Source organism: Tenrec ecaudatus, chromosome 2 (genome assembly GCF_050624435.1).
Source record: "Tenrec ecaudatus isolate mTenEca1 chromosome 2, mTenEca1.hap1, whole genome shotgun sequence".
NCBI classification, from domain to species: Eukaryota; Metazoa; Chordata; class Mammalia; order Afrosoricida; family Tenrecidae; genus Tenrec; species Tenrec ecaudatus.
The window spans coordinates 293,931,651-293,956,178 of NC_134531.1; the positions used below are offsets into that span (position 1 = coordinate 293,931,651).

General features: G+C 41.3%; 1 protein-coding gene across 1 annotated transcript in view; it reads left to right on the forward strand.

Moving 5' to 3' along the window:
* The window catches only part of CIP2A (cellular inhibitor of PP2A), a 50,306-nt gene extending 29,023 nt beyond the window's left edge, over window positions 1–21,283 (forward strand). The window contains exons 13-21 of the mRNA XM_075542562.1: window positions 8,475–8,593; window positions 11,485–11,659; window positions 12,115–12,189; window positions 12,278–12,388; window positions 15,780–15,976; window positions 17,642–17,755; window positions 17,979–18,061; window positions 18,714–18,853; window positions 19,746–21,283. Of these exons, the coding sequence (XP_075398677.1) occupies window positions 8,475–8,593; window positions 11,485–11,659; window positions 12,115–12,189; window positions 12,278–12,388; window positions 15,780–15,976; window positions 17,642–17,755; window positions 17,979–18,061; window positions 18,714–18,853; window positions 19,746–19,916 (1,185 nt within the window). The 3' untranslated portion in view covers window positions 19,917–21,283. The remainder of the gene's footprint in view (window positions 1–8,474; window positions 8,594–11,484; window positions 11,660–12,114; window positions 12,190–12,277; window positions 12,389–15,779; window positions 15,977–17,641; window positions 17,756–17,978; window positions 18,062–18,713; window positions 18,854–19,745) is intronic.
* The last annotated feature ends 3,245 nt before the right edge of the window (window positions 21,284–24,528 follow it).

Genomic DNA, 24,528 nt, shown 5'->3' on the forward strand with positions numbered 1-24,528 from the left:
AGGAATGTATGTACATAGTAGCTTTTCCTCAATGCCCCAATTTTTTTAAGCTTACCTCAGTGGACTCATGTTGGACTTGACCTTTTGTGCTTGGCTTACTTCACTGAGCATGATTTCCTCCAGTTCTTCCCATGCGGCAATGTACTTCATGCGTTCATCATTGCCTGTAGGGATGCGTATGTATGCACATACCACAGTTTTTGATCCATTCGTCCACTGATGGAAGTTTGCATTGTTTCCAACTCCTTACAATTGTGAACTGTGCCATGAGGAACATTGGAACATGGTTTGTTTCTTGTCTCTTCTAGGTATATGCCCAGTAGGGAGATTACGGTGTCGTATGGTAGCTCAATCTACATCTGTTTTAGATATCGCCAGATCAACTTTCATAATGGCTGTACATACCTACAAGCCCACCGCCAATTGACCAGAGTTCCTATCTCACGACAGCCCCTCCAACACTTGTTGCTTTCTGAGTCTTTGAATTGGGCAATCTTGGAGGGTGTTCGGTGGTGTCTCATAGTTGTTTTAATTTGCATTCCTCATGGCTAATGAGTAGAAGCATTTTCTCATCTCTATTGGACATTCGGATTTCTGCCTTTGTGAAACTTCTGTTCAGGTCCTTTGTGGGCAAGTTAGTTATTTTCTTATTGTAAGCTTGCAAACTATTGTAGATTTTGGTAGTAAGGCCTTTGTTGGATGTGTCATTGCTAAAGATATTTTCCCAGTCTGTTGGCTCTCTTTATTACTCTCTTGATGAATTCTTTTGATATACACAGGTGTTTTTTTATCTTCAGTATATCCTCAAGGTCTGAGCCACCTTGAGTTTAATCTTGTGCATGCAGTGAGGTAAGGGTCTTGCTTTATTGTTCTGCAGGTAGATATCCATTTTTTCCAGCACCACTTATTGAAGATGTTATCGGTTTCCCATGTGATATTTTCTAGGCCCTTATCAAAAATCAGTTGCCTGTATGCTGATGTTTTTATTTCTGGTGCTTCAGCTCTTTTCCATTGGTCTGAATAGGTGTCATTATACCAGTACCACACTTTTAACCACTGTGCCTGTATAATAGGTGCTAAAGTCAGGTAGAGCAAGCCCTCCCACATTGTCTTTCTTGGGGAGTTGTTTGTTAATTCTGGGCTTCTTCCCCCTCCATATGAAGTTGGTAATCAGCTTTTCCAATTATTTGAAGAAGGATGATGGTATTCGTATCAGGATAACATTAAACTTATACAGTGCCTTGGGCAGAACTGGCATCTTTACCATATAGAGTCTTCCAATTCATGAGCATGCGATATTCTTCCATTTGTTGAGGCCACTCTTGATTTCTTGTAATAGTGTTCGGCAGTTTTCCTCATACAAATCATTTGGTTTTTTTTAGTCAGGTATATCCCTAATATATTTCTATTTTTGCATGTCTATTATAATGGGTACTACCTTTTTAATCGCCTCTTCTGTTTTGTGTGATGTGTATAGCAGTCCAATAGACTTTTGTTTGTTGATCTTATATCCTGCCACTCTGCCATATTCCTCTATCACTTCTAACAGTCCACTTGTGGAGTGTTGGGGATTTTCAATATATAAAATCATATCGTCTGCGAATAACAATAGTTTCACCTCTTCCTTCCCCAGATGAATTCCTTTGATGCCTGTTCTTTGCCTTGTATTGTTAGCTAGGACCTCCACTATGATGTGAAATAGGAATGGGGACAAGGGGCATCCTTCTCTGGTCCCTTTTTTCAGTGGAATCGTTTTCGGCTTTTCTCCATTGATTACCATGTTGGTTGTTGGCTTTTCATATGAAGCTTGTATAATATTGAGGAATTTTCCTTCCATTTCTATCTACTTGAGGGTCTTAAACAGGAATGGGTGTTGGATGTTGTCAGATGCTTTTTCCACATCTCTTGATATTATCATGTGGTTCTTATAATGTTTTATGTCAGTGTGGTGAATATTAATGGCCTTTCATATGTTGAACCATTCCTGCATCCCTGGAATGAATCCCACTTGCTCATGATGAATTATTTGCTTTCTATGATTTTGTATTTTATTGTCCAGTATTAAGAATTTTTGCATTGATGTTAATAACGGATGTTGGTCTCTAGTTCTCGATTCTTGTGAGTTTCCTTTCCCACTTTAGGTATCAGAGTTATACTTTCTTCATAGAAAGGGGTTTGGAGTTTTCGGTCTTTTTCTAAATGTTCTGTAAGAATTAGTGTAGGATTGGTGTCAGTTCTTCCCTAAATGCTTGGTAGAATTCTCCCGTGAAACCTTCTGGCCTGGGAGATTTTTTTTTTATGGTAATCGTTGGTAACCTTGTCTATTTCTTCTGTTGCTATGGATCTGTTGAGGTTCTTAAAGTCTTTCTGGGGTAGTCTAGGGAGTGATTGTTTTTCCAAGTGTTTTTCCATATCTTCCAAGTTGTTGAATTCATTAGAGTACAGGCCATTGTAGTACTGTGTAATTATCCTGTTGATTTTATTAGGGTCCTTTGTAATGTCCCCAGTGTCATCCCTCATCCTTGCTATTGAAATTTGTTCCTTCCTTTGGTCAGGTTTGCCTGCAGACTGTCGATTCTGTTAATCCTTTCAAAGAACTAACTTTAGGTGCCTTAACTATTTCCATAGTTTCCTTGTTTTCCCTCTCAGGAGTCTCAGCCCTGGTTTTTATTATTTCTTTTCTTTTGCTATGAGTAGGGTTGTCCTATTGATCTGCTCTAATTGGTGTAAGTTTTGTGCCAGATTATCAACCATAAATCTCACTTCCTTTTTCATGTGTGCATTTATTCCTCTCAAACTTGCTCTGATAAATGCTTTTGCTTTGTCCCAAAGTTTTTAGTACATCGGATTTTCATTCTCATTGGTTTCTAAAAACTTCTTGATTTCCTCTCTGGCCTGGGCCCAATACCCACTGCTTTTGTAATAGAGTTATTCATCCTCCAGTTATTTTCCCTTGTTATCTTCATCTTCCTTTTGATTTCCAGCCTTACTGCATATTGGTCTGAGAGTTAAGTTTATATTATTTCTATGTGCTTGAAGTTACACAGGTTTGACTTCTGTTCCAGCATGTGGTCTGTCTTCAACTATGTACAATGTGGGCTTGAAAAGAATGAAATTTTTTGTATTTAGGTGGAAATCTCTGAAAATACCTATCAGATCAATCATCCAATTATACCGTTTAGATATGTAGCCTCCTAGTTTGGTTTCTTTCCGTTATCTGCCTTTTTCAGAGAGCGGTGTATAAAAGCCACCTTCTATAATTGTTTACCCTGTGATATCTTCATTTTTGGTAGTGTTTGATTTACAAATTTAGCATCTCTCATTGGGCCTGTGTATATTTGTTATGCTCACTGGTTCCTTGGTCTACTGTTCCCTTGAGCATTATATAGTAGTACCCCTTCTTGTCTCTCATCATCACTTGTACCTTGAGATCAGTTTTGTCAGAAATTAAGATTGCTATCTCTGCTTTTTTTGAATTGACATTTGCTTGGTATATTTTTCTCAAACCTTTAATTCTCAGCCTGTTTTTTGTATGTAAGCTTGTGATATATCTACTGTAGGCAGCAGATTGATGGGTTGTTTTTAAGCCAGTCGGTTAGCCTCTGCCTTTTAATTCCTGAGTTCAGCCCATCGATATTTAATGTAATACATCCATCTGTGGACTCTGTGATGTCATCTTGTACCTTCTGTGTTGGGTGTTTTCCTACTTATTTATCTTATAAGTTGTGGAGTGTGTGTGTGTGTGTGTGTTTCATTCTTGCCTTCTTTCCACCATTGAACTAATGCTATGTTGGGAGCTTTTTTTGCTTTGTCACCTTATGAGTGCAGTTGTTCTCTGTGACAGTCTCTTACTTGTACTTGGTGAGTGTTGATCTGTACCTACTGTGTGGTCAGGGATCTGTTGTAGGGCTGGGTTTCTTTTTATATATTCTTTTGAGTTCTTCCTTATCTGGGAAGACTTTTCCAACTCTCTTAATAGATAATTTGGCTGGATATAGTATTCTTGGGTTTACGTTATTTTCATTCAATTTTTGGAATGTGTTACTCCACTCCTTCCACTTCATCATGTCCGCTGATAGGTCTGAACATTTCTTATTTGGGTACTTATATGTCTTGGTGACTTATTGGGATTGAGTCTGGATGGTGTTCTTTTGGCCTCCTGAATGGTTGCTTGATTTTCATTTATTAAGCTGGGGTAGTTTTCCTCTAAGATTCCCTAGCTATTGCCGTTGTTGACTTCTTTGTTGTGTCCTGTTCCGGTAGTCCATTTATTCTAATATTGTTCCTCTTCATAGCATCACACATGGCTCTCAGATTTACTTCAGCTTCCCTGATTGTCTTTTTTAACTTCCTTTCCCATTTGTTGGAGTCTGTCTGGTTATCCTCTAGGTCACTGCTGTGATTGTCTACCTCAAGTCTGTTAGCAAAGCCTATTAAATTGCTACTGGATTTTGTTATTTCATCCCTTAGGTCTTGTATTTCCCTTTGGTGTGGTCTTTGTGTCCTATCGTTTCTTCTTTTTTCTAGATTGCTTCCCTCATATGCTGTATGACTCCAAGCAGCATTCTGAAGATTTCTTTCTGTGGCAAGTCACTATCTGCTTCTTCTATGCATGTCATTAGGTTCATGACTTCTTCTGGCATTGTCTTCTGTTTCTCCTGATTTTTCGATGAGGTTATTTTAGAGGAGCCTGGTGCCATCTTCCAGAGTAGAAGAACATTGGGCTCTCTTTTGAGGAACTTGTATGAGTGATTCTTCGGACTACCTGCAGGTGGCTGCACTGAGTGGTCAGGCACTGGTGTATGTTCCTGTGGTTTCACTCATATCCTAGCCGACCAGTATTTTGTTATTTGGAATGTGAGTTGGAAAGTCCTCTCATGGGGCATTGGTGGGGTTGGTTGTGGGTCCACAGGATGACGCTTCACTGGTCGATCTTCCAGGAAGCCATGGTCGTGTACCTTGTGTGGCATGTATGGTGCACCTTGTATGACACTGGAGTGTAGGTAGGAGTTTCCCCAGCCATTTGAAGGTGTGATTCCCAGCCATTTGGGTTGTAGCTGAGGATGTGATTTCACCAGCTGTGTGTAAAGCCAACAAGCGTGAGAGGAAGCTCCCCCAACTGGGCACTCCGTTTCCCTTGGCCAGCAGTTCTCAGACTGTGGGTCGCAACCACGTTGCTGAGTCGAACGACCCTTTCACAGCGGTCGCCCAATTCATAACGGTAGCGAAATTACAGTCATGAAGTAGCAACGAAAATAATTTGGGGGGTAGGTCACCACAGCATGAACTGTATTAAAGGTTCGCGGCTTTGGGAAGGTTGAGACCCTCTGCCCTAGGTGGAGGGGAGTGGCCTGGAGTCCTGTGAAAGGAAAGGGAGGGTGTGGAGAGAAGAAGAAGAGAAAGATGAGCAAAAATTAAAAAACAAACTGACACCACACAAAAGCAAGGACAAAACATAAGAAACAAACAAGGAAAACTGAGCCAGCTGAGACTGGCAGGAAAGAGCGAAGAAATAGACGAAGAGGAGAAAGAATAGTGGAAAGAATAGAATGAAAAACAGAAATAACTGAGCCCCATGCCATGCCGTGTGCAGTCCTGTCATGGGGCAGGCTGGAGCTCTCCCCACTGGGTGGGCAGAGTTTCCCTAGGCAGAGGGTTAGGAGGCCGGAAGCTAGCATAGGCATGTGGAGAGGAAGAAAGGGAAAAAATAAGAAAGAAAAGGAAAAGAGAGAAAGAAGAAAATCAACTGCTCGCTGAGGCTGGTGGGAAAGGAGAAAAAAAGGGAAGAATAGAGAGATAGCTAATCCCTGACAACCTGAACGTGTGGCTGGAGGGAATTAAACCCTGTCCCAAAGTGGTGGGTGGGTGTGCCCTTGTGGTGCAGGGCTCCAAAGGTGCTGGGCGTTACTGCCCTAGTCGGCAAGACCACTGAGGAGGCCAGGCAGAAGTTTCCTAAGCATTGTACAGTGCTGGAGAAGGCTGTCATAGCTGCCTTTTGCAGTCTGCAGCCCTCCCACAGGGGGCAGCGTGGAGCTTCTTCCTCGGTTTGGGCGGAGTTGCCCTCAGTGGAGGGTAGTGCCTGGAACCCAACAGTGGTGTGTGAAAGGAAAGAGGGAGAGAGAGAGAAAAAGAAGGAAATAAAAAGAAAAACAAAACGACTCACTGAGACCGACTGCGGTGGGAAAGGAGTGAAGAAAAAGCCTAGAAAGGAGGTAGCTGAACCCTGCTAGCCTGACCATGGGCTGGAGGAGTACCAGCCCTGCCTCAAGGCAGGTGTAGGGCTCCACAGATGCTGAGTGGAATTACCCTTGTAGGCAAGATCACAGCAGAGGCCAGCCAGAGGTTTCTGCAGCCGTGTAGAGTGCTGGAGATGACTGGTGAAGCTGCCTTGTACTGTCTGCAGTACTGAAGCAGGTGGGAGGAAGTTGTCTCAGCCAGGTGTAGAGCCCCAGGACAGCAGGGGATCCCCCAGCCAAGTGAATGACAGGTTGGACCTTCCCACCTGCGTGCAGGACCAATAAGGGAGGGCAGAAGCTTACCCTGTTGGGCTTGCGGAGTTTCCCCAGCTTGTGCCAAGACCGCTGATGCCCTTGTACAAGTGGTTCTCAACCTGTGGGTCTCAACCCCTTTGGGAGTCTTCCTAACAACCCTTTCACAGGGGTTGCCTAAGATCATCCAAAAACGAATACTCACAATATGTAATTACTTATTGTTTCGTGATTATTCACTGTGCTTTAATTATGTTCAATTTGTAACAAGGAAAATAACATCCTGCATTTCAGATATTTACATGACGATTCATAACAATAGCAAAATTAGTTGTGAAGTTGCAACAAAAATAACTTTATGGTTGGGGTTCACAACAGCACGAGGAACTGTCTTAAAGGGGCATGGCATGAGGAAGGTGGAGAACCTCTGCCCTAGTAGCTCAGAGAGGTAGTTTTGTTTTCCTGGCCAACTGGAATTGTATTACATTGACCCCCTGGGTATGGGCTCTCTGTTTGTGCTCAGTGAAATTATTCTGTGACTGACGTTTGCTCCAGAGGCTCTTTGTTAAGTTGAAAGCCTCTGATCCCAGTAGCTAACTTTTGACATTCCTTAGTTTGGGCTCCCTTATGTTCATGTATGCTAAAGAACCAGTTCTGCAGGTTTGTCCTGGAGTTAAACAATAATAGTGGGATTTGCAGTTGTTACCAGGAAAATATTTTTTCTCTTTTTTTATTTTGGGCTTGTGGAGTGAGTACTCTCAGTTCAGGACTGGGACACTGACCCCCAGGGGAGTAGGCCTAGCTTATCAGATAGGTTGTTTTCTTCTCAGCCAACTGGAACTGAATTCGCCTCCTAGCTACGGCTACCTGCTTGTGCTCTGCCACACTGCCTCTGACTCGGAAATTTCCTGATGTCTTTTCAGTTGCTGCAAATCTGGCTACCCATGCTGACCTGACCCCTAGGCTATGGGAGCAAGGTAGCTAACAGCACGGGGAGCTCTGGTGTGGGGTCTAGTGACTCGCTTTCAGAGGCTCTCTTCCAGTCTGAGATTATGACCACTCTTAGAGAGCTCGCTGCAGGACTAGAGTGCTGGCAGGGGCTTGGGTCCGAGGCCCAAGAGCCCAATACAATATCCTAGAGCGTTTCAATGCATTCTCAGTTCGCGTTGTGAGTAAAAATTTTAAAAAGTGGGCGTCTGGGCCAGACCCTAGCTCCCTGATTCTAATTTTAGGACTCAGCCTCCCAGTCTCATTCATTTTACCTCTTAATTTTCTGGTCTGACAGCAGGAGCTCCGGACAAGTAAATCTACCTGGACGCCATCTTCCCTCTCTACCGATTGAACATATTTTGGGGTCCTTATGATTGGTCAAGTTTGTGTGCAAGTAGGCTTGCAAGTATACATGATGGTCCTCAAATTTTTAAATGTTGTCAATTGTAAAGGATTTGATTTTTAATATTTCCCTTGCCAATAACTTAGTAAATATGCTGGGTTTTTGTTTTGTTTTTTTTAATTGGGTAAACTGATTTTATGTCAGTTCTTAGGAGATGTTTTTCCTAATAGATGGTTTGAGACCTACAGTGTTAATGTAAAATATTTACTGATGTGAAGGACTTATAATAATGGTCTACACTGAATTAACTGGATTTTAACAGCTTTGAATAAATTAGAAATTATTAACCAATTTTTAATTTTTTTCTTCTTTGGAATAATAGCTTGAAAAATAATTTAACAATTGTACATGAGTTTTTACATTCATCTAAATGCTTGAGGTGGGATATTGCAAAGGCCCAATGAAAAGAATTCGAAACCTACCGCTGTGCACGCAGTCACTACAAGGTAGAGACAAATAATACTTTCAAACACCAGATAAATCACCCTGGAGTTTGTCCAAATTGTTAGGACTCAGCTTTGCTTGCTCACTCTAATGTTTACTCGTTCCATTTTGCTAGATAACTGGCTTCTTCTGTTCTCTGATTTGTTTAGGATTCTCGTCTAATTACGCCATTAGCTTTCGCTTTAACATCAGACAACAGAGAACAAGTACAATCTGGACTGGGAATATTATTGGAAGCGGCACCACTCCCAGATTTCCCTGCGTTAGTGTGAGTTGAAATCATCTGCAATGTATCGCGTGGTACCGGAAGGCTCTCTTCCATTTCTCTAGCACTGCTCAAGGCAGATTAAAAGTAAGACAAACTCTGCCATCAAGTCGATGCCGACTCATAGCCACCCTGTGGAACAGGGTGGAATGGCCCTGTGAGTTTCTGAGACTAACTATTTATGGGAGTAGAAAGCCCCATCTTTCTCCTGGGGCCTGGTGGTATTTTCAAACTTCTGACCTTGCAGTTAGCTGCCCAGTGTGTAACCATTATGCCACCAGGACTCCTTTCAATACAAATAGATTGGTAAATAACTTAAATGAATACTTGCTATAATAGTAAATAATCTTGCAATTGTAAGACAAATTTTTAACTCCTATAACTGTAAGCTCAGGCATACTCTCACTTATAGAAAAACTTGATCCAGATGCTTCTGTGTATTATCAATTCATTATGTTTTTTAGTCTGTCACCTCCAATTTATTTCTAATGAAGTGGCTTCTGCTATCCAGAAGTTCTAGCCTATCATTTTACATCCCCCATAAGAAGGGTCTCTTCTTCCCAATTACCTCGGTGAAAAGTGAGCAGCGATCTCATTGACTAGAGTCTGGTCGTGCGCCAAGGAGCGCGGTCAGCTTTGAGAACTGCCTGCACTGAACATCAGTTAGGGTAGGGAAGCACTTCCCTAAAGAAAATTGGGAGCTTTTATCTCAAAATGAAATAGATGCTGCCCAGGCAAAACTCACTGTACTCATTCATTTGAAATAATAAGAATATGTTTAAAATTATCTTGAAAATTCTTATTTTAAGATTCTGTAAACTTGACGGTTACCCAGTCATCTAATAAGGGCTCAACTTGAATGTGTGTGTGTGCGGGGGGGGGGGGGGGGGGGGAGAATAAAGTGATTCATATAAATGAATATGTGAACATTGTGTGTGCTAAGTAAGATATTTTCTATATGCCAGGGTTGGTAAACCATAGCCAGTAGAGCAGACCCCTGCTTTTGTAAGTAATGTGTTATTGAAGCACAGCACATACTTTGGTTTTCATACTTGCTGTGCATTTGTGTCGTGTCTGTGTGGTGTGCCTTTACAGCAGCAGAGTTGATTAGTTGTAACAGAGACTATGTGTGGCTTCAAGCTTATAATAAAAGGGTTTAAGAGGAGGGTTGCTTGCCCCTGCAGTCTGCTGTTAAGTAATCTAACAAACCCATTTTTCAGGATAATAATAGGTGGTCATCAATTAAGGCTTAAGGAACTATGGCATGTAGAACCTAGACAGTATCTATTAAAGCTTCCTTGTAAAATGAGATAATAAACTAAAACGAATGAGCTAACCAACAAGGAGCTTTTCTTTGTCCGCATGATCTTTGAAGATGCTCTGTTGTTCTGTTTGCTTGTTTGGGTGCCTTACTTGTAATTGAATGCTGAAGCAAGGACTCAGACATTTCAGAGCGGCAAGCTGCAGCTCCACTGAAAATGGGAGGCCCATCTTGGCCTGTGCATGTGCGGCCATCCCACCATTTTCACTGTACCTTGTTTCCCCTGAGTTATGTTGGCAAAGGTTTTCTCCTGACCTCTAACTTAGGTGTCTGTTTATGCCTACAATCTTATTTAATGCCTTTTGGGGGCATTCTTTTCCAGTAAGAACAAACTCATTGTCATTGAGTGGAGGCGATCGATGCTAACTCATAGCGGCCCTGTAGGACAGGGTCCAAATGCCCCTGTGGGTTTCCTCCACTAACTTTACTCTAGTGGACAGCCCCATCTTTGCCCCTGGGAGTAGCTGGTGGATTTGACCTGCTGACCTTGCCATTAGCAGCCCAGGACATAACCCCCACTCCATCAGGGCTCCTCAATGTACATGCTGCGTAGATGGATGGATGGGCAAGCTGAGTTTTGTTGTGCTCTGTTTTCTAGGGAACCATTGAGTATGCAGGTAGGGCGCATCAGCTGTGTGTCAGGCCATCTATGCATTATGGATGTTGCGGGGAGTAAGACCAGATGCTTCTGGCGTTTATATTCTAGTTGAGAGACAAGGGCGCCAAAGAGAATGTCATATTGTGCTCGTCACTTGTGTGTGGCAGGGTTAGTGTTGGGTAGTGAAGACCTTTCTCTGAGGCGCTGAATTTGAAATGAAACCTTTTGATAACATGTCAGCCTGACACGGATTTGAGGAGCAGGATATTCCCAGCAAAGGAACGGCTCCTGCAAAGACCCTGTGACCAAAGCAAGCTGGAGTTTTAAAGGACCAATTGTCAGCCGGCTTGCTTAGAGCATAGTGAGGAGAAGGGGCCAGGGAAGGATGTAGGTAAAGGTCAGGTGGTAGTCCCCTGAGAGTGAATCTCTTAATAATTGTGTACGCGGACTCCATCATTGTGTAACACTCACCCGTGAAACCTCAACCACCTCTGGCGCCAGGCATCATTTCTGGGCAGCCTCCTGGGGGCTGTTCCCTCAAGGTAGAATCAGAGGGAATAAAGACTGGGGGTTCGGGTGGAAGACACTCACTCAGAATGTAGCTTTGTAGCAACTCAGGTAGACTTCTTACCATTGCTGTGAATGCCACGTGTTAGATACGAGACAGATGGTAAGTAGGAGTGGGTGTTCCCAACGATTTCTAGACATCATCCTACTTGCAAAACAGTTCCACGTGCCTCCAAACCAGAGATGAAGCTATTAAACATGATTGTAGATAGAAAAGAGTGAATCGTGCTGCGAATGTGCAAAATTTACTGAAATATTACTTTATCGTAGATATAAAGAATTCAAGATTTCTTGAAGACACTTTCTCTAGAAAAAGACCCATTCTGAGAGATTCTTTACTTGTGCACTATGTGCTTTGCTTTATTTTTATCTAATTATTTCTTTGCCTTGTTTGATCCTATCATTCAGACTCGGAGAAAGCATAGCAGCAAATAACGCCTACAGGCAGCAGGAAACAGAACATGCCCCCAGAATAATTCCTCTGCAGTCAATGAACCACAACCTGACTCCTCCAGTCCTGAAAGACAGCATTCCTGGATTGAACATTGAAGAATTAATAGAGAAGCTTCAGTCTGGAGTAGTGGTGAGTGATAAACTATCAGGAGGTCTTGCTCAATGACACTCCTGGTTCTAACATCTAGAACTTCAGCTGGAAATGCCATCATGGAAACCTTACATTTTAGGGGATTTTTTTTACCCCAGAACATGAAGGTAGCAATATTTTGAATGTGCAGGATAAAAGTGGAAGACTCGTGAAATTCTACCATTACTTTCTTAGTTGTCCCCACACCCTAAACATTTTTAAAGAAAGATTTCTTAAATTCCCACACGCATACCATATCCCGCCGTGATCCTACCCTGTAACATCCAGGTTAGCGAACTACTGGTAACAATCCTAATAAGGCATGAAATCTTTTTTTTTTCTCATTTTACTTTGTTACTCATTAAACTTTAATTACTTAGTTTCATGGTAGAAATTTATTGTGATATTTTGTCCGGTGTTAAAATTTTCTGACTCTGAACTCCATGACTACCTAGGTAAAGGATCAGATTAATGATGTACGGATCTCTGACATCATGGATGTATACGAGATGAAGTTGTCCACTTTAGCTGTGAGTATGAACTTACCTTAACTGTGTAACAACTAAATTTAAGCGACGCTTCTCTGTAGATGACAGTTAATGGTATGTTTTCTTGTAGTCCAAAGAAAGCAGGCTACAGGATCTCTTAGAAGCAAAAGCTCTGGCCCTGGCACAGGCCGATAGACTGATCGCTCAGTATCGCTGTCAAAGAACGCAAGCAGAGACCGAGGTGGGTACGACGTAAACACATGCCTTCCTAGTAGAAAAGCAAAGAGTGACCTGAAACGGAGCCCAAAAAGAAGCAGTCCACTTCTGCCTAGTCGATTCTAGCTCACTGCGAGCCTCAGGGACAGATTCCAAGGCTGTCATTAATCCACGCACAAGTCAGCTGCTTCATCTTTCGCCCATGGAGTGGCTGGTGGGTTCCAACCACTTGCCTATCTGTGAGCAGCAGCACTTCAACCACTGTGCCATCTGGTCTCTTAAAACATCTACAAAATATTAACGGCATATTTGTTAATCGGACAGATTCTCAACATTTGGCATACCTTTTTCCTCACCTTAAAGCATTCTCCTCCTTAATTTTGGTGGTGTCACAATCTTGGACTTTCTAGTACTGTGTGCATTTTCCTCCATACACTCTACGAGCTTCTCTTCCTTCACGCAACTCTTGTTGGTTGCTCCCCGGGTTTGCCCTATGCCCTTCTTAAAGTGCGTCATGCTTTCAACCATCAGGAAACTATTGAAGCTCCCAGGTTGTTACGTCCAACCCTGGGGAAATGGTATGGGGGCCAAATCTGACCTCGTTCAGCTTACAAGGAAGGATGAACCCCACTGCACACCTGCCCAGGAATGATTCCTATGGTGCCATGCCTCCACCTTCCAACCTTCTTTCCCCGAGCCTAAGCCCAACAGGTCTCCCATGGCAGTGCACTTCTCTGCTGGGGCTGGTAATCTGTTGCAGTGGCCACACAGAAACTTATTATAAGACTCACGATTATGGGGTTTCTTGGAGAAGTCAATAAGTTGTCAATTTTGGATGAGAAATCCTTAAGGATACAGTCAATCCTCTTGTCCACAGCACCTCTTTTTAGCCAACACTGGCAGGCATGTGTGGTGGCCATCATTCTTTCAGCCACATGTCCCTTGACCTCTGCGCTGCTCTGACAAGTGTGAACAAAGCTCCTTTAGGGCTGGTAAATGGCACCCGACTCTGCACGCCAGCTTCCTGGGTGAAGGCACGCAGCTCTGCTTGTCCTGTGGGCTGGTAAGCCAACACTCTGCCTCGCAGTCCTTCGGCACAGCTCGCCTGCTCTGTCTCATGGTCTCGATGCATGGTCTGTGCTGTCTTCACCACTTTCGCCATCAGTTTCTCATGCGCTCCACTGTTTGCTCTTCTCGCTAGTGCTCCTGAGGTTCTCTGCGTTTCTGCTTACGAGACAGCTCACTTTTATACTCAATGGAATGGCAAAGCTACCGATTCCCAATCAGACTTCTCTGTACTTTATTTGTAAGCATCCACCCAGTCACTGAAGTGGAGTTACAAAGGTTAGAAGATGCTTCTATGGTTCGAAGATACATTAAGCAATTTCACTTTACACACCAGATCTTGTTCCTAAGTACGAAGAGCCTATTGCGTAACTCTTTTTAAATATATAATACACACATCAAGCACAGCATAATGAATTGCTAAACTCATTACCTTTCCCGTTTTTAAAAAAAGTTATTCTTTTATATTCCTTCTCCTCCACTGAGAGTTTTTCAGGCAAAAACGAGAAAGCATACCGTTTGCCTCCCGTAATTAATCATTCATCATATCTAGTTCCTTCTGCCTTGCAAACATTATTCATTCCTGCCTTGTCTCGATTCCTCCCACTGTTTGACATAGCTCAGACTGTGTTCCCTTCTCACAGCAAGCTTCTCAACCGGTTTCCTATTTCTTCACTCTGATACCTTCTTAACCACTGTCCTTACATTATTGCCCACGTTTCGTCTTGAACACACCACACACACGCGCGCGCACACACACAGTCTCTGAGGCTAATCTAACAGGGTCTCCTAACCACCTCTCAGTTGTCTCCTTGCATTTCCACTCACTCTGCGCAGTCGTATTAGAACACTTGTCATTCTGAAACCCACCCTGCTCTTGAGTTTACCTCCCATTTGTGCTTTTTGCTACATTTGTCACTGTATCTCCCCTTTCCCTAATTCCTCCAAATGATCCGGATTTCAGTTGAAATAACTCCAATTCCCAGAAGCTTTTTCTAGTTTCTCCCCCAACATATGTTTGACAATCCTTCCTGTAAGCATCTGTTCTGTGCTTACCTGGATTTCACACGTGTCTTACACTGAAAAATTTCTTACCTCTGTCACTTGTCTACCCCGCAAAGACGGGTTCTGTATCACCAGTACATGATGAGTGTTCTTAAGTTTGGCATTTGCTGTGTCCATAAAACCAAGACAGTAAAGGTTATAGAGCAAAATTAGGTTCCCAGGTAGTGTGAGTGTTCTCACTCACCGAAAGCTTGGCAGTTCTAACCCACCCTGCAGGGCTGCAGAGGGAAGACCTGGCAGTGTACTTCCTGTGAGAATTGTAGTCGAGAAACCTGTATGCATCCGTCCTTCCCTTAGCCCATGGGTAGAGGTGTGAGTCAAGGAGTTTGGTTTTTAATAGCGGGCATTATGGATGAGAACTTAACTCTATGATTCACAAAGTTTTCAGGCGCAAATTGAATCTGGACAATCGAAATCTTTTATACTGAATTACAATGAAGTTTTTCTGAGATTTTCAGAGAGGCATTAAAATCAGTGATAAAATAACTTAAATCCCTTTGAGAATAGATAAATATTACCTCATCTTTGCTCTTATTTTAACATGGGTGCATCTATCTTGACATGTGTATTAGATTTATCATAAATTCCAAGAAGGAAAACTAATTGCACATCTCTCTCCTTCTCGGCCACATTTAGAATTCTGTGTCTTTTAGATATGTCTGATTTTATATTAAAGTATATCTTGTATTTTATTAAAGACTGTATTTTAACCAATGATACTGAAGAGCCTTTCCGAAAGTATTGCACTGCAGGTAGGTATAACTACCTTACATGCTACACTATGAAAGCAGAGAGCTTAGGTGTTTACCCAATAACTAGTATTTAGAGCTAAGTGGCAGAAAGTTCACATTCCAGTTGCTTTGTGCTTCAATACGTTTCATGTGTTAAGTTCTTTCATATTAAATGTAAATTGTTTTTCCTCATTAGGCGGGCTTACTTGGAAGCGTTTTCTTAGACATATATGGTTTACCTAAGAACTTATGCTCAAACGGAAATAGAATAATGTCTACAAACGTTGTTTTGATAGATAAATCCAAGCACTACACCCTTTTAACTGAGTACCATATGTAAAATACATAAGCTAAGTGCTGCTGTCGTGTTGTAATTGTTCATATCCATTAATCTACTTATAATGAGGATGTTATTAACAGTATCCACTTTATTAGTAGTTAAATAATAATAGCTGCTATCCTATTAGTTATCTGATAAATCCTTTAAATTGTGTAAATGGAGTATATTGGTTTCATCAGGGTGAAAACACAAACGTTCTTCCATTTGCTTTTAAGGCGCGGACACTTGCTAATATGTTGAGAGAAGTTGAGAGGAAAAACGAAGAGCTGAGTGTGCTGCTGAAGTCACAGCAGGTTGAATCGGAAAGAGCCCAGAAAGATATTGAGCATCTCTTCCAACATAATAGGAAGTTAGAGTCTGTGGCTGAAGAACATGAAATACTGACAAAATCCTACATGGAACTTCTTCAGAGGTGAATGAGTAATGCAGAAGCGTCTGTGTCAGAGTAGAAACTAGAATGAACCCACCCAAGTCCAATAAATCCACTGCCACCTTGAGATACCGGCTCTAGCCAACCTGCTCGGCCGAGGCCCTAAATCTCTGGGGCAGCAGACCGCCTCATCTCTCCCTTGCAGTGGCTGGTGACTGAACTGAGGGCCTTTCGGTTAACAGCCCCTGCATTTCTTTGTGTGTGTGTACCCAACATTTGTGTGTATCTGATCACACCGTACGATTAAATCGTCAGCAAGAGACTAAACCAGGGTGAAGTGAAGCATGGCTTCCTCAAGCTCACTAGCGAAGTTGGAACCAAAGCTCCGACTCCGCTTTGATTGGTTGACCCAGTCATTTTTAGGACATAAGTCCCACGAGACAAGTTTTGTTTCTTTTATTCACTGACAAATCCCTCCCTACTATCTAAAATAAGTCTCTATATGCGAGGACGCTTCAGGCATGTCATGGAAATTTTTCAATTGTTTTTTTTTTTTTTAATGAACTTTTCGAAGTCGCCTTGTATAAAAGTTTATATACCATAGCTAGGTACTCTTTACATATGTTCCATGAATTAATTGTCTTATAATAAAACCGCTGAGGCACTTGCTCCTTGTTTTGTGCTGGGTTGTGATGGGTTCAGATGTGTCAAAAGTGCCCCACTCTTCCATGCTCTTTAGCTTTGTGAGACTCAGCTGCCCACCAGGTAAAAGTGAGGGTGGACAATGCGTGGTCTCTAGAAAACTTGGGATTTCTAAACAGACATGTTTTCCCCTCCTTTATTTTTCCGAACAACTCTTATTCCCAAGTCTAGTTGTTGGAGTCCGCACAATTAAAGGGTGCTCTCTCCGTGAGAAGGCATGCTGCAGAAGAAGGCAGGCACTGAGCATGAGAAGTTCGTGGTTTCGTTGACTCCCTGAGTGCTACAGATAATTAAGCTCTCGTCTGCTAACCAAAGGGTTCGCTCTTCAAACCTGCCTGTGGCACTCAGAAGACAAGCCTGGCACTCAGCTACTAAGAGTGCACACAGTGCCGACAGCGGGTTCACTGTGGCACCCGGGCAACCAACAGCAGTAACAACAGCCTACTGCAGAAGTCAAACTCGAGCCTGGAGGAGCCACGTGGGTGACCAATGCACGAACCTCATTAGTGAAAGGTCATTTCTTTTGGTGGAGTCTAGCTAAAGGCATTCAAATTGTTGAAAACCCTCTATGGGTAGCCCATCTTTGTAGTTAGTGAAATATATGGATATTTGATGCTTAAGATGGTTGGGTTTTAAAGTATCACTTTAGAAGAGTATTGTTCTTACAAGTAAAGATCAGAACTTTAAAGGGGGAAAAGGACATTGAGGATCCTAAACTCGGTATTTGAATTATTCATTTATTTGGTACTTTAAGCATATAACATGCTCAAGAGGCTAATGATCACATCATTAATTTTTAAGCCTTATTTTACAATTACCTGTTTTTATTTCTAGACAACGATATCTGTGTGTATTTCATGGCAAGTTATATAATGAAATATATTTCAAATAAGCTTCTGTACCCTTAACTTAGTAGAAATAATAAACTCTGCCTTTATAAAGTTTCTTTTCTCCGTGGTTTGTCTTTCTCCCGCAAGGTATTAACGTATGTCTTTGGTTTCTCAGGAATGACAGTACAGAGAAGAAAAACAAGGATTTACAGATCACGTGTGAGTCTCTCAATAAACAAATCGAGACGGTGAAAAAGCTGAATGAATCTCTCAAGCAGCAAAATGAAAAGTAAAAGTCTCCAGTCCTTTCTTCTAATTAAGTTAAGACTCTCCGTTGCAGAATTCTTTTTTCAAACAGGATTCTATTGATAAAATTAATAGAAGTATAGCTCATCTGTATGTAAATTCATGTGATAGAATTGCAGGATAATTACTTTTCTTTTAAACCTTTCTGTTAGAATACTTGTTGATATGATGGATTGATTTTTCCTTACTCTTTTTTTTTCACCCAGAACTGTTGCTCAATTAATCGAGAAAGAAGAGCAAAGAAAAGAAGTACAGAACCTACTAGTTGACCGAGAATGTAAACTAGCAAGTAAGTAGCTCCTTAATTGACCCATTGCGCATTCCTCAGCAAATCTAGTATGAAGAAAACCACAAATGATTATTTTCCCTTTTAAGTATTTTCTAGTTCTTCAACCTCATAAACCACCTCCCTCCTACACAGCTTCCTTTATCTCGCCACAATTCACCAAAGCGTTTTAGTTGGGGTGATGAGATTAAAATCTGTGGGTATGGGGAATGGTTGCCTTTGTAACTGTAAATGTCTTGTGATGGAATGCAACAGCAGGTGGCAGTGCTAGGTAACTTTTAGCTTCCAGCGTCTTCATGGATGTGGCTGTGAAATGATCCACAGAAGCACTTTTAATCTCCGACCTGGCCTTCGAGCACGGTTACGCACCTCTGTTGTTTCTCATTTTTTCTGTCCTCTTCTCCGTAACCCTTCACCCTGAGACTGCCCTTCTCTCTGGTCTTTTACCTCTAGAGGAGAAGGTAACAGCAGGAGATTTTACATTTTCTATATAGAGAAGGAGTCGGCTACGCTTTCTACTCAGTGCGTTTATATATGGTCTTCCTCCTTGTCTTTCTTTTATAATGGCTTCTAAACCTTTCCAGAGGAATTCAATAAAAGACCTTTGAGATACAGCCAGGTATTTGTTTGTTTGTTTGTGTGTTTGTTTTTCAAGACTTGCAACAAAAAGCAGCTTTGCAAGACGACAAGATAAAATCCTTACAGAAAGAACGGGCAGATCAGGAAGAAACCATTGACAGCCTTAGGAAAGAACTGAGCAGAACCGAACAAATAAGAAAGGAGTTGAGCATTAAGGTAAGAGCCTGTTCAAGGCCTCCTTTGTTTGGGTCTGAAAGTGGTTTGCTCTCGTGTGTTACGAGAGCTCTCTAAATCATGAAAGCCTGTGTCCCCGGAGACCGTCCACCCCAGAATAAGCAAGTTCATGCGGTGTGCCAGCGATTGGCATGGGCACAGAATACAGAAAGGTGTATCTACACATAGCTGTATAAAGTGCGGGGCCTGCCCCTTTCCGTTTACTACCCTCACGTTGATGGTAAGAATAGTCGCTTAAATTTGTTTACAATTTATCACTTGGAAAAGGCTCTTAAACATTACCTTTTATAAACTGCCTCACTTTAGCATCTGTTATATTAGTGCCTAAATAGTATCACCTGACAAATATAGAAACTGAGTCTCAGGTTAAATTGCTTGCTTAAGGTCACAGAATCAATAAATGACAAAATAGGCATAATCATTCTGAATTGAAGCCCAAGGCTGGTGTCTACAGCGTCCTAGTAATGGTTGAGTGTGGTTGTAAATAACCCATTTATTGCCCGGAAGATGGGACAGGCCAAAATGAAAAGAAAGTACTACAGAGCGCGAGGCAAAGAAATCACAGCTGTTAACAGCGCTTCACAGATTTCCTAGTCTGCTCTCATGTGGTCATTTTCATAGCAATTCTTGTGGAGTAGCTTCAGCAGCCTTCCAGCTGCATGTGCAAGCTCAAAGTTATCTTCCCGGTGTGTTTTATCTTGCTTAACAGCTATTTTAAACTTCCCATGTTACTCGGCTAACAAAATAGAATCCACACGTATAATGTCTCTTTGGCATAATTAACCTTGCAAAAAGGAAAACAATTCACCTTGTAGTCTCTGTGAAGAGGGGGACATGCTAAGTTATTTTTCCTTCCTTTTCGTCAATCCCTTAGGCTTCCTCCCTAGAAGTTCAGAAGGCCCAGTTGGAGAGCCGTTTGGAGGAGAAAGAATCACTGGTGAAGCTTCAACAGGAGGAGCTGAACAAACACTCTCACATGATCGCTATGATCCACAGTTTAAGTGGTGGAAAGATAAGTCCAGAAACGGTCAACCTCAGTATCTAGACGTTACGGCATTTTGGAGTTTGAAATCTAATGAGATTTTTGATGTATTTCTCTTTTGTGGAGCAAGGGAGGTAATTGTGACTCCAAAACATTAGGAAATTATTGTCTAATGAGTAATTTAGTAAAGATGCTGATCTGATACATGTTTTTATTTGTTGTTTTTTTTTTTAATAGAGAGATTTTAAAAGTTTTACTTTCTGTTTCTGGCTTTTATTGTGTAAGCTTTTCTTGGTTCTTACATTTTTTTTGTTTGTTTGTTTTTGATCCAATGCTTGTATTTTTTATTCTTCTAAAAAAAATTCAAACATTTTATTTGCTTTTGTACTGTGATGTGACTTGCATATAGTGGCATGCGTGACTAGGGCACAGACCATCATATATAGTTATAGAGATATTTATATTGTAGATATATAGAGATGTTTTTTAATAAGTCATTTCATTGGGGGATCTTACACCTCATATAACAATCCATCCATCACCTGTATCAAGCACATTTGTACATATGTCACCATCCTCATTTTCAAAACCTTTTCTATCTGCTTAAGCCCTTGGTAGCATCTCCTCTTTTTTTTCCCTTCCTCCCCCCACCTTCCCACTCTCGTGAACACTTGATAAATTATAAATTATTTTAATTTTTCACATTGCCCACTGTTTCCCTTCATCCACATTTCTGTTGTTCGTGTGGGGTGTGTGTGTGTGTGTGTGTGTGTGTGTGTGTGTGTGTGTGTTTGGGGGCCAAGGGGGTTATACGTCAAACATTGCTATTGGTTCTCCGTTTCTCCCGCTTCTCCACCCACCTTCCCTTTGTCCACATGGCATTTCCACTCCCGTTTTTGTTCCTGAGGGATGTATCTGACCTGGATTCTGTGTGTTGAGAGCTCTTATCTGTATCAGTGCACATGCTCTGGTCTAGCCGGATGTGTCAGTAGACCTGGGGTCGTGGTGGGGTGAGGGAGAGCTTTAAAGAGCTGGAGGATTATCCGCTCATGTAGTCTAAGGTTTCTCGCTTTCTTAGGTGCTTTCTACTCTCTTCTTGTCTTTTTATTCTCATGATTATTTTTTGGAAATCATACATAATGCAACAGCCTTAAAAATTAATAAGTTAAGACAATTATCTATAATATTAAAAATATAATTTTTACAGGATTTAAGGTCTATGAGAAGATTTCAAAATGTTCATGTCACAGATTCAACAAATAGTTTTCCGAGATAATGTACAAGAATTTAAAAAATACTATGTTAAATGATTGCATTGCTTGCCAGATAAAGAACTGTAACTACTTGTAGAATATTTTGTAAGATGTCTTAAGTAAAAAAAGGTATTTTACTTTTTAAACTCATCCAGATTGACTCAGTATATCATTTCTAATAAATTATGAATTTCTAATAATTGCCATAATTCAGAGTCTACTCTTGCTACATATTTGGGAATTTATTTTTTTCTTGTTAATTCTGTTATGAATTGCATGGTGTTACGTATTTTTACTCAGACCTTTATTCTTAAATGAGTTAAATATCTTTATTCATGTATTTTTTATCATTTTATTAGGGGCTCATAACAACTCCGATCATAATCCATACATACATCAATTGTGTAAAGCACATTTGTACATTCATTGCTCCCGCCATTCTGAAAACATCCGCTCTCCAACTAAGCCCCTGACATCAGCTCCTCATTTTTCCCCTCCCTTATGAACCCTTGATAATTTATAAATTATTATTTTGTCATATCTTGCCCTGTCCGATGTCTCCCTTCACCCACTTTTCTGTTGTCCGTCCCCCAGGGAGGAGGTCACATGTAGATCCTTGTAATTGGTTCCCCCTTTGCAGCTCACCCTGCCACCACCCTCCAAGTATCGCTCCTCACACCACTGGTCCTGAAGGGATTATCCACCCTGGATTCCCTGTGTTTCCAGTTCCTATCTGTACCAGTGTACATCCTCTGGTCTAGCCAGATTTGTAAGGTAGAATTGGGATCATGATAGTGGGGGAGAGGAAGCATTTAGGAACTAGAGGAAAGTTGTATGTTTCATCGTTGCTACATGGCACCCCAACCAGCCACTCTCCCCAAGACCCTTCTGTAAGGAGATGTCCAGTGGCCTACAAATGGACTTTGAGTCTCCACTCCACACTCCTCCCCTCATTCACTATGGTAACATTTTTTGTTCTAATGATGCCTGATACCTGATCCCATTGACACCTCGTGATCACACAGGCTGGTGTGCTGCTACCATGTGAGCTTTGTTGCTTCTGAGCTAGATGGCCGCTTGTTTGCCTTCAAGCTTTTAAGACCCCAGACACTATATCTTTTGATAGCGAGGCACCATCAGCTTTCTTCGCAATATTTACTTATTCACCCACTTTGTCTTCAGCAGTTGTTTCAGGAAGGTGGTGAGCATCATAGAATGCCAATTTAATAGAAGAAAGTTTTCTTGCATTGAGGGAGTACTTGAGTGGAGGCCCAATGTCCTTCTGCTACCTTAATACTAAACCTATAAATATATGCACATAGATTTATTTCCCCATCCTCATAATGACCTTTGCCTCCCAGCTCTTTCCTCTATTTCCCTTGACTTTCCTCATGTTGCACTATCATGCTCAGTCCCCACCAGGGTTTCAGCAATTCCTCTTGGTTACCTTACCCTTGATCATGCCCTACCAGGCCTGCCACACCCTCCTCACCAACAATTTGGATCACTTGTTCCCATTGTCCCTGGGTTTGTTAACACCACTACCTTCCCCCCACCTCCCCCTCTCCCATGACCCCACGGAACTGCTGGTCTCATTGTTTTCTTCTCCAGATTGTTCATCCCTCCAGCCTATCTTATTTAGACAGACCTGTGGAGATAATAACATGCGCAAAAATAAGACAGCAAAACCAAGCAACAGTATACAACAAACCAGTGACAAAAAAACAAAACACAAGAAAGAAAAGCTTATAGTTAGTTCAAGGACTGTTTGTTGGCCTTTCGGAGTGTTTTCCAGTCCAGTCTGTTGGGGCACCACACCCTGACCCCAAAGTCCTCCTTCAGCAATCCCTGGGGACCTCACTGCTCCATTCCCTTGCTGTTCCGTTGCACCCCTTTAGTGCTTTGCCTTGGTGTGGAGGGGTCAGATCGGGCGTAACTCCCACACTGTGTCTGCAGTGTTGTCCCCTGTAGGGCTGTGGGTCAGTGAGGGACGTCATGTCTCAAAGTGGGGCCAGCCATGTGGTCCGCTCTGGGGGGAACATTGTCCTCACAGCCTGGTGGGCCAGGATGTGCCCCATTCTCTCCTCCTCCCCCTTCATCTGCTCCCGTGTGCTCCTATCAGATATGTCCCTCTCCCGGAGCTGCAGATTCGATGCCATCCTCTGAAATAAATTTTCAGGGGGGGGGGGGGGCAGGTGTCACATAGTAGTTAGGATTGGGGCTGGACCCCCATTTTTATCAGTATTTTATCATTTAATGACAAATGATTAGTTATATCATTTAAATCAAACTATATAAATAGTGTATTTAACAAAAGTATATTTTGATTTATTTTATTGCTTTAGGGTTAGAACCACTCTTAAGTTTTCTTCCTTGCTTAATTTTAGTGAGTTTAGAAACATATACTTATTTTCAATCCTAGTATGTACATCTCAGTTTATCCTTAGAAATATAATTTAAAGCATATATTTTAGAACTTCACTAATTATGCTAAATGACATCAATTAATAAGTTTTATATATTTATATTCTTACACATTTTGTATAGTTTTGCAAATTTAAAAGTTTTCAAATTAAAGATTAAAACCTGTTAAATTGCCACTTATTCTATAGAAGTATGTTCTGTTTTCTTTTGGAACAATGAACATTTTCGATTTGATATTTTTAATTGTTTAAATGGATGCATATAACTGAAAATCTAAAGATATTCATCTTACCACGGTCTTAACTTTAAAAAAAAAAGAATTAAACAAAAGCTCTAAGGAAAAATCAAACATTTTTACAATGTAGAAACTCTTGTCAAGAAATTGAGACCAGCTCAGTGTACCTAATAGAACTTTCTACAATGATAGAAATAGTTCATGTCTGTAATGAAGTTCCGTACTTCATGGTCATGCACACCAGTTGGACTTGGTAAGTGCGACTGGTGAACTGAATTTTAAATTCTCTTCGATTTTATTTAACTTTAGCCACATTACTAGCCAACACAAGTCTCCCTATTTACTAGTATGCCTCATTTAAGCCACTGTCATTGCCTCTTCTTCACAATTTTTATAGGCACACTTCATGGTTTTTTATAATCTTGGTTTTCATTATAGCTTTAACCCTATATTCTAAATATCCTCTCTAAAGAGCAACAATGAAGATTTGAGAATAAGTACCGTCACTTCTATGTCTCTTAAACCTTTTGTCTGTTTCTAGCGTGTGTCAGACGTACACATAGTCACATTTTTTAAATCAACCCCAGTATAATGTGTATATATTTTGATTTGGGACATTTAAAAAAAACAAAAATACATTGTGTATATGTGCATCTATTAATTTAAATGTTATTGTAAGCAACTTTGAGCCACTGCCCTCGTTAGTATTTTATAAGTATTTTTGTATATAAGTGCCTGTTTTCCAAGCGTAGAAATAAAGCTT